The following is a 10,333-nucleotide window of genomic DNA, read 5'->3' on the forward strand; positions in this document are numbered from 1 at the left end:
GAATGCATTATACATTGACATTGGGCTCTGGATAGGTAGGGGGCTAGGTGGTGGTCGCCCAACAGTCCCGGGCACGTCCTCTGGTGGGACTGTGAGTCAGGTTGGAACTCGCTGTGGAAGTCAAAAGGTCATCAGGTGCACGTGGAGACCTCCCCCAAGGCGGGGGTCATTCAGAGTCTGAGCAGGGGCGACCGGACTCAGGGGCAGCACTCAGGCTGTGGAGGTTGGGTTGGTGACTTAGTCTCTGAGCGGATAAAAGTGGAAGGGTCACCAGGTGCACAGAGCTTGTTTCAGGTGCACAAGGAGGCCTCCATCAAGGCGGGGGGCACTCCTAGTTTAAGCAGGAGCGGCCGGACTCAGGGGCTGGGGGCAGCACTCAGGCCATGGAGGTTGGAGTGGGAACTTAGTCTTTGAGCAGAAAAAAAGCTGGAGGTTCATCAGGAACACAGAGCCTGTTACAGGTTACCAGGTGCACATGGTTCCTGACAGTAGGACTATAGACGTCTTAGTAAATCCAGGGGGTAAGCTATACTCTAAGGCCAAGGGAGAGGGGTGTTGACCGGTAGGGAGAGTAGGTGTGGAGGCCTGGAGGTCTGTAGTTCCAGGGAGTAAGCTACACACTCTCAGGCCCAGGGAGAGGGCAGGCAGGCGGGCAGGGAGTGCAGGCCTAGAGGCCATGAGTCAGAGGTCACCAGGTCAATGGGAAGGCCCCAGGGAGAAGGCTGAAGTGAATAGGTGTGTGAGTGACACTGTCCTTTAGGGGGGCAGAGCAGGCAAATGAACAGAAAATCATGTGAGATGAGATGAAAAGGGACAAACTAAAGGGGGTGCAATGTGTAGGCCCACTGAGTATACATTCTGAACCTTGTTTGAGTCCAATAGGTCACATGACCAAGAAGCTATTGCAATTAGAAAGATTGAAAAATTCATGTCAAATTGTGTGAGATGAAAATGGACAAACCAAAGGGTGTGGAATATAGAAGGGTCGTCAGTGGACATTCTGAACCTTGTTTGAGTCCAGTAGGTCACATGACCAAGGAGCCATTGAAATTCGAACGTAAAAAAGTTTGTACTTAGTTTTCGCTCCCTAACTAATTAAACTGGGAATACAAAATGCTGCTCACATTTCCACGTTTATTAGCGTTGGAAAGTGAATTAATGTCCAAATAGTGGGCAGTGTTGTGCGCAATTTTTCCAACAACATGACACTTATTTGGAGTCTGTGGCTCAAGTGGTTTAAAAGCGCAAATATCCAACTTGAAACTGTCTTTACCTCGGTATTATGGAAGCTATTGTGAGAAAGAAACGGGATGGTGTGGTAAGTAAATAGCTAGTCCCGATGCTTTCCATTACATGTACAGCATAGCCACATACATTTAATAGAAAAAAAACTAAACACCCTTGTCTGTCACGAATGTTGAATAAAGTTATATTTGAACTGCCAGTTGTCTGTTGGGTTAGTCATTCAGCTGATAGAAATTTGATACAAAATATCCACAGGAAAGTATTATTAAACCGACTTAAAAATGATACGAATCGAAGTCTTGCCAGCATTTACATGGTTTTGCGCATGAGCCAAGTTTTACAAATTTCAACTGCAGTACTGGGTCTAAAAAGTCGGGTAAATAATACTTTCCTGTGGATATTTTGTCTCAAATTTCGAACAACTGAAGGACCAACCCCACAGAAAACCGGTAGAATAAGTTCAAAAGTCATTTTATTTAGCTTGTAAATAAACTTCAAGTTTTAGTCGTGCTTTGTTTCAGACTGTATAACGTTACCAATAATTGTTATCACTAACCAGGTTTCCATCCAACCTTTTTTATGCGAGTAAAGTAGCATATGTAACAGTATAACTTTAGACCGTCCCCTCGCCCCGACACGGGCYCGAACCAGGGACCCTCTGCACACATCAACAACTGACACCCACGAAGCGTCGTTACCCATCGCTCCACAAAAGCCGCGGCCCTTGCAGAGCAAGGGGKAACCCTACTTAAGTCTCAGAGCAAGTGACGTAACTGATTGAAATGCTAGTAGCGCGTACTCGCTAACTAGCTAGCCATTTCACATCCGTTACACATATATATATATAAAAACAATATGTAATCATGACAGGCCTGATGGATACAGCAAATGTGTTGGTAAACTTTCCAAATGTCAACGAAACAAAATACGCTAGACAAGGTGGGATCTTTTTGTGTCTGTAAAATGAATAATGCGAGAAATGGCGGTGGAAACGCCTTTATGTGCAAATATTCATATAATAAGTAAACGTGATATGGTGCGTGTTCCTCCCACTAATTTACAACGCCGGAGAGCATGAGGTTTGTTAGGCTACAGCTTAAAGTTATGAACTTCACAGGGTGGTGAAAGTGCATGGTGATGAGCTTGATGCTCCTTTCCAATAAATATCGAAAGTCTTATTCTGTTGACATTATGATCGATGCCTGGCTGCTGTTTGACAAATAAAAATTATCTCGCTCTTCTGTCCATAATAATCTCATCATGTAACGTTAGTAGGCTTCACCCGCACTCCTTTCTACTAGCTGCTGGCTAGAGCGCACCTGCCAAGACCAGAGTGGGCACATTAGCTATATAACGCAAAAAATGGTGTCAAAAACATCAGAGTTGAAAATGTGATGGAAACTCATTTAAATTATATTTTTTATTACGCACATGGGAATTTAACATCAAGTTATTTATGTGTACTACGTCAACACGCACAGCCGTTTATTGCAAAAAGTAATTTAATGGAAACATCTCTGGTAGGGGAAATGCGCTGATTCTAGAATATTCCAATGAAAATCTGTCGCCAATTGGATGAAAACCTAGCTGGTTTGATTTATTAGGCAAATATCTAGCTAGCTAGGTAACTAACTAGCCCAATGTACTGTACTGCATGTACTGTGTAAACTTTGGTGAACGAGAGCTAGTAGTTAGCTAGAGGAATCCCAATAGTTACGTATTGATTTACGACATACAGATAAACAATACTTTGAATACTAGCTAACTAGTTCTGAATAATCATGCTGGCGAACTAGTATTTGTTTTTATTTACAAATAGAAGGCTGTAGCTGGCTAGTGGCGTTTAACAGCTGAAATTAGCTACTACCAACCTTTTGTGAAGACGACGATCCCATAATATTTACTCTTAAACGAAACATATTTTTTCCGATATCTTATCTATATTACGGAACACTTCATTTCCTATGTAGAGTACAATCCACCAAGGTCTTTCTCAATGTTCATGTTCATCTACTTAGCTAGCTCGCAGGCTAGCCGTGAAATTTCTCCATGTTGGAACGAATTAACTATGATTCTGTCAGTGATTGTAAACAACGTTGCTGATTGGCTGAAAGAAACCATAGGGTGTTCATGACTGCATTGTCAGGTTATGTCCACAAGATGTCAGTGGATAATATCTATAGATTAGGCCTTCAGTTGAAACATGTCCCACCTTCCAACCTTTTTATGCAAGTGAAGTACATAACAAAATGTCATGACAGGCCTGATGGAAACAGCAAATTGTTTTGGTAAAATGTTAAAATGTCGTCGACAACAATTTAACTAACTCTTTAGCAGTCTTATAGCTTGGAGGTAGAAGCTGTTCAGGTTCCTATTGGTTCCAGACCTACAGTGTATGACTTGGGTGGCTGGAGTCTTTGTCAATTTTTAGGGCCTTCCTCTGACACCGCCTGGTATAGAGGTCCTGGGTGACATGGAGCTCGGCCCTGTACACACTACCCTCTGTAGCGCCTTGCTGTCGATCACCAAACAGTTGCCATACCAAGCGGTATTGAAGCCAGTCAAATGTAAGATGCTCTCAATGGTGCAGCTGTAGAACTTTTTGATGTGGATATCGGGCTTGCTCGGCTCTCCATTTCCTGTAGTCCACGATCAGCTACTTTGTCTTGCTAACATTGAGGGAGAGGTTGTCCTGGCACCACACTGCCAGGTCTCCGACGTCCTCCCTGTAGGCTGGCTCGTTGTCTGTAATCAGGCCTACCACCGTTGTGTCGTCTGCAAACTTAATGATAGTGTTAGAGTCGTGCGCGGTCACACAGTCGTGGGTGAACAGGGAGTACAGGAGGTGACTAAGCACGCACACCTGAGGGGCCCCGTGTTGAGGGTCAGCGTGGCAGATGTGTTGTTGCCTTCTTTCACCACCTGGGGGCAGACCGTAAAGAAGTCCAGGATCCAGTTGCAGAGGGAGGTGTTTAGTCCCATGGTCCTTAGCTTAGTGATGAGTTTGGAGGGCACAATGGTGTTTAACGCTGAGCTGTAGCCAATGAACAGCATTCTCACATAGGTGTTCCTTTTGTTCATTTGGGAAAGGGCAGTGTGGAGTGCAATAGATTGCATCATCTGTGGATCTCTTGGAGCGGTATGCAAATTTGTCCATAATAACTCATCATGTAGGCTAGACACGCACAATGCGAGCTGTTGGTTATAGCGCATATGCCAAGACCATAGTGAGTACATTCGCTATATAACGCAATTTTCTTTGTGACAAAACCATCAGTAGAGTTGAAAAAACATTGGAAACCCATTTTTTATTCGCTATATGGCAATGGTTATGTGCGCTTCGTCATCACGCACAGGCTTTTATCCACAACAAGTCAATTTGATGTCAACATATCTCTGCTGGGAAAATGTGCATATCGTTTTTATGCACATTTTTGAATATTGCATGAAAATCTGCCCAATTGGATGGAAACCTATGCAGCTAGCACATAACGTTCTGAGAACCACATGTTTCTTAGAGCTTAGTGAGAGTGTGTTTGTCCAATGGTTATTTTGGATACAACCTTCCCACAACTTTCTAGGAATGGTGCAGGATAATTGCTTGGCTTTGTGGTATTCTCAGTACATTTACATTTAAGGAACTTGACCCCAAAAAATGTAATGAAATACCAAGAAAATCATTAACAGTAGCAATGCACCGATATGACATTTTTGGCCGATACAGATATCTGATATTTTCCTTGCCCAAAAAAATGATATTTAAAATTTTTGCGGCCTTTTAAGCATTCTAGTACAGTTAAATAGTTAACACACACACTGTCACGACTTCCGCCGAAGTCAGTCCCTCTCCTTGTTCGGGCGGTGTTCGGCGGTCGACGTCACCGGTCTTCTAGCCATCGTCGCTCCACCTTTCATTTTCCATTTGTTTTGTCTTGTTTTCCTGCACACCTGGTTCACATTCCCTCATCAGACTAAATGTATATTTCCCTCTGTTTCCCCCATGTCTGTGTGTGGAATTGTTCTTTGTGTAGGGTGTTACGCTACAGGCTGGCTGCGCTAGGTTTGTTTCAAACCTAGGTTTGTTTGTTTTGTTTAATCCGGTTCATGTTACCGTGGTTGTGCTTTGTGCTGCCTCGCCTGTGCCTTTGGTCCAGGGTGTATATTAAAGTTCTCCTGTAATCACCCATCTCTACTCTCCTGCGCCTGACTTCCCGGCAACCAGTCACTCACCCCGTTACACACACACGCGCACACACACACACACACACACGGATGCAGCGGTCTAAGGCACTGTATCTCAGTGCAAGAGGCGTCACTACAGTCCCTGGTTCGAATCCAGGCTCTATCACATCCGGCCGTGATCGGGAGTCCCATAGGGCGGTGCACAGTTGGCCCAGCTTCCTCCGGGTTTGGCCGTCATTGTAAATAAGAATTTGTTCTTAGCTGACTTGCCTAGTTAAATAAAAGGTTACACACACACACACACACAGACCCAAAAAATGTTTTGTTGGCATTTACGTATGTCCCCATTACCAGTAAAACAAAAACAAAAACTATTTCACATACTTGCTGTGCTGTGTCCTTGTTCATTTCTTCAGTCGTTTCATTCTCAGCCAGGATTTCTATGGAACGCGTTTGGGTCTTTGCGTGTAAAAAAGATATGTGTCAAATAACACTATTTGACATGCCAAATAAGCTTGCTGACCAATCAGCGCCGACAGAGATGGCCGCCTCGTTTCGAGCTCCTAGGAAACTATGCAGTATTTAGTTTTTTTGTGTGTTATTTCTTACATTGTTACCCCAGGTAATCTTAGGTTTTATTACATACAGTTGGGAGGAACTATAGGATATAAGAGCAACGTCAACTCACCAACATCACGACCAGGAATACGACTTTCCCGAAGCGGATCCTCTGTTTTGCCCACCACCCAGGACAATGGATCGGATCCCAGCCGGCGACCCAAAACAACGACGCCGTAGAAGTGGCAGACGTAGCGGTCTTCTGGTCAGGCTCCGTATACGGGCATATCACGCACCGCTCCCAAGCATACTACTCGCCAATGTCCAGTCCCTTGACAACATGGTAGACGAAATCCGTGCAAGGGTAGCCTTCCAGAGAGACATCAGAGACTGTAACGTTCTTTGTTTCACGGAAACATGGCTCACTCGAGACACGTTATCTGAGTCGGTACAGCCAGCTGGTTCCTTCACGCATCGCGCAGACAGAAACAAGCATCTTTTTGGTAAGAAGAAGGGCGGGGGTGTATGCCTTATCATTGACGAGACGTGGTGTGATCATAACAACATACAGGAACTCAAGTCCTTCTGTTCACCTGATTTAGAATTCCTCACAATCAAATGCCGACCGCATTATCTACCTAGAGAATTCTCTTCGATTATAATCACAGCTGCCTATATTCCCCCCAAGCAGACATATCAATGGCCCTGAACGAACTTCATTTGACTCTATGTAAACTGGAAACCACATATCCTGAGGGTGCATTTATTGTAGCTGGGGATTTTAACAAGGCTAATCTGAAAACAAGGCTCCCTAAATTCTATCAGCATATCGATTGCGCAACCAGGGCTGGCAAAACCCTAGACCGTTGTTATTCTAACTTCAGCGACGCAACCCCCCCGCCCTCCTTTCGGAAAAGCTGACCACGACTCCATTTTGTTGCTTCCAGCCTATAGACAGAAACTAAAACAGAAAACTCCCACGCTCAGGTCTGTTCAACGCTGGTCCGACCAATCGGATTCCACGCTTCTAGATTGCTTCGATCACGTGGACTGGGATATGTTCCGCATTGCGGCGAACAACATTGATGAATACACTGATTCGGTGAGCGGGTTTATTAGCAAGTGCATCGGCGATGTCGTACCCACAGCGTCTATACGCGCAAAACTGAAAGCACGAACCACTGCTTTTAAATCAGGGCAAGGTGACCGGAAACATGACCGAATACAAACAGTGTAGCTATTCCCTCCGCAAGGCAATCAAACAAGCTGAGCGTCAGTATAGAGACAAAGTAGAGTCGCAATTCAAGGGCTCAGACACAAGAGGTATGTGGCAGGGTCTACAGTCAATCACGGAATATAAAAGGAAAACCAGCCCCGTCGCAGACCAGGATGTCTTGCTCCCAGACAGACTAAACAACTTCTTTGCTCGCTTTGAGGACAACACAGTGCCACTGACACGGCCCGCTACCAAAACCTGCGGGCTTTCCTTTACTGCAGCCGGCGTGAGTAAAACATTTAAACGTGTCAACTCTCGCAAGGCTGCAGGCCCAGACGGCATCCCCAGCCGCGTCCTCAGAGCATGCGCAGACCAGCTGGCTGGTGTGTTTACGGACATATTCAATCAATCCTTATCCCAGTCTGCTGTCCCCACATGCTTCAAGAGGGCCACCATTGTTCCTGTTCACAAGAAAGCTCAGGTAACTGAGCTAAACGACTACCGCCCTGTAGCACTCACTTCCGTCATCATGAAGTGCTTTGATAGACTAGTCAAGGACCATATCACCTCCACCCTACCTGACACCCTAGACCCACACCAATTTGCTTACCGCCCCAATAGGTCCACAGACGACGCAATCACACTGTACACTGCCCTAACCCATCTGGACAAGAGGAATACCTATATGAGAATGCTGTTCATCGACTACAGCTCAGCATTTAACACCATAGTACCCTCCAAACTCGTCATCAAGCTCGAGACCCTGGGTCTCGACCCCGCCCTGTGCAACTTGGTCCTGGACTTCCTGACGGGCCGCCCCCAGGTGGTGAGGGTAGGTAACAACATCTCCACCCCGCTGATCCTCAACACTGGGGCCACACAAGGGTGCGTTCTCAGCCCTCTCCTGTACTCCCTGTTCACCCACGACTGCGTGGCCATGCACGCCTCCAACTCAATCATCAAGTTTGCAGACGTCACTACAGTGGTGGGCTTGATTACCAACAACGACGAGACGGCCTACAGGGAGGAGGTGAGGGCCCTCGGAGTGTGGTGTCAGGAAAATAACCTCACACTCAATGTCAACAAAACAAAGGAGATGATCGTGGACTTCAGGAAACAGCAGAGGGAGCACCCCCTATCCACATCGACGGGGCCGCAGTGGAAAAGTTCCTCGGCGTACACATCACGGACAAACTGAAATGGTCCACCCACACAGACAGCGTGGTGAAGAAGGCGCAGCAGCGCCTCTTCAACCTCAGGAGGCTGAAGAAATTCGGCTTGTCACCAAAAACACTCACAAACTTTTACAGATGCACAATCGAGAGCATCCTGTCGGGCTGTATCACCGCCTGGTACGGCAACTGCTCCGCCCATAACCGTAAGGCTCTCCAGAGGGTAGTGAGGTCTGCACAATGCATCACCGGTGGCAAACTACCTGCCCTCCAGGCACACCTTACACCACCCGATGTCACAGGAAGGCCAAAAAGATCATCAAGGACAACAACCACCCGAGCCACTGCCTGTTCACACCGCTATCATCCAGAAGGCGAGGTCAGTACAGGTGCATCAAAGCGGGGACCGAGAGACTGAAAAACAGCTTCTATCTCAGGCCATTCAGACTGTTAAACAGCCATCACTAACATTGAGTGGCTGCTGCCAACATACTGACTCAACTCCAGCCACTGGAAAAATGTATGTAATAAATGTATCACTGGGCACTTTAAACAATACCACTTCATATAATGTTTACATACCCTACATTACTCATCTCATATGTATATACTGTACTCTATACCATCTACTGCATCTTGCCATCTTGATGTAATGTATCACTAGCCGCTTTAAACAATGCCACTTCATATAATGTTTACATACCCTACATTACTCATCTCATATGTATATACTGTACTTTATACCATCCACTGCATCTTGCCTATGCCGTTCTATACCATCACTCATTCATATATTTTTTTATGTACATATTCTTATTCATTCCTTTACACTTGTGTGTATAAGGTAATTGTTGTGAAATTGTTAGGTTAGATTACTCGTTGGATATTACTGCATTGTCGGAACTAGAAGCACAAGCATTTCGCTACACTCGCAGTAACATCTGCTAACCATGTGTATGTGACAAATAAAATTTGATTTGAATATGACTGCACGTCACATAATAATTTAACGCGTTCATACATTTTTTACGTAGTTATTACACATTGATTACACTATCACTCGTATTTCATGTCACAACAATTCATCAATATGTATGCTATGATGCTGGTAAAGTTGTCTCGCTCACCTACAGAGCTGGTCATAAAAAAAGCTAGCTAGCTCATGGATGCAAACAATGTTCTTCCCCAAAAACATATCAAAACTACATGATCTGTTTCAGTAGCTATAGTTAGCTAGCGAACTATATATATATCTATGTTTCATCATCTAAAATAACCCTAATTTATAAGACCGTTCTTATTTAATTAATTGTGGTCGGATCCATCTATGTGAAGCCAGCCACAATAAGGATTTGCCAAAATAGTGGACTTAGCGGTTAGCCTTCATAATAAAAGAATGGCATTCTTCTATTTGTATTCATTTGCATCACAGTCAATGACACTTTTATTTTGAAGGCAAACCGCAAATTCCACTATTGTGCCTAATCCTTATTGTGGCTAGCTTCAGAACACATAACCCGGTCCGGTTGAGCCTCACAAGCCAGTTAAAGCTAGCTGCTTATAACGTTAGCTTTGGGCAACAGGGTTAAGTAGCTGGCTAGCTATTTATTTTCATTAACTAAAGTTCAATTTCAATAGGCGAACAACAAGTGGCAACCTAGCTAATACTTACAAGGATTCCTAAATCATTGCTAAGAATAATGAAAATGACTGCAGTTTCTACTGGTCATTGTTTTCAGGCTGGTTGTATTGGTGCTAGCTAGGTACCAAGCTAAAGCTAGCTACCCCAGAAGTTGCGGTCAAACATTTTTAAAATTTATTTCACCAGGTAGGCCAGTTGAGAACAAGTTCTCATTAACAACTGCGACCTGGCCAAGATAAAGCAAAGCAGTGCGACAAAAACAACAGTTACACATGGGATAAACAAACATACAGACAATAACACAATAGAAAAATGTGT

General features: G+C 44.7%; 1 protein-coding gene across 1 annotated transcript in view; it reads right to left on the minus strand.

Annotated features, from left to right (window-relative positions):
* The window catches only part of oxld1 (oxidoreductase-like domain containing 1), a 10,773-nt gene extending 7,446 nt beyond the window's left edge, over positions 1-3,327 (minus strand). The window contains exon 1 of the mRNA XM_024007812.2: positions 3,117-3,327. Within this exon, the coding sequence (XP_023863580.1) occupies positions 3,117-3,164 (48 nt within the window). The 5' untranslated portion in view covers positions 3,165-3,327. The remainder of the gene's footprint in view (positions 1-3,116) is intronic.
* Positions 3,328-10,333: the final 7,006 nt, after the last annotated feature.

This window comes from Salvelinus sp. IW2-2015, linkage group LG18 (genome assembly GCF_002910315.2).
Source record: "Salvelinus sp. IW2-2015 linkage group LG18, ASM291031v2, whole genome shotgun sequence".
Classification (NCBI taxonomy): domain Eukaryota; kingdom Metazoa; phylum Chordata; class Actinopteri; order Salmoniformes; family Salmonidae; genus Salvelinus; species Salvelinus sp. IW2-2015.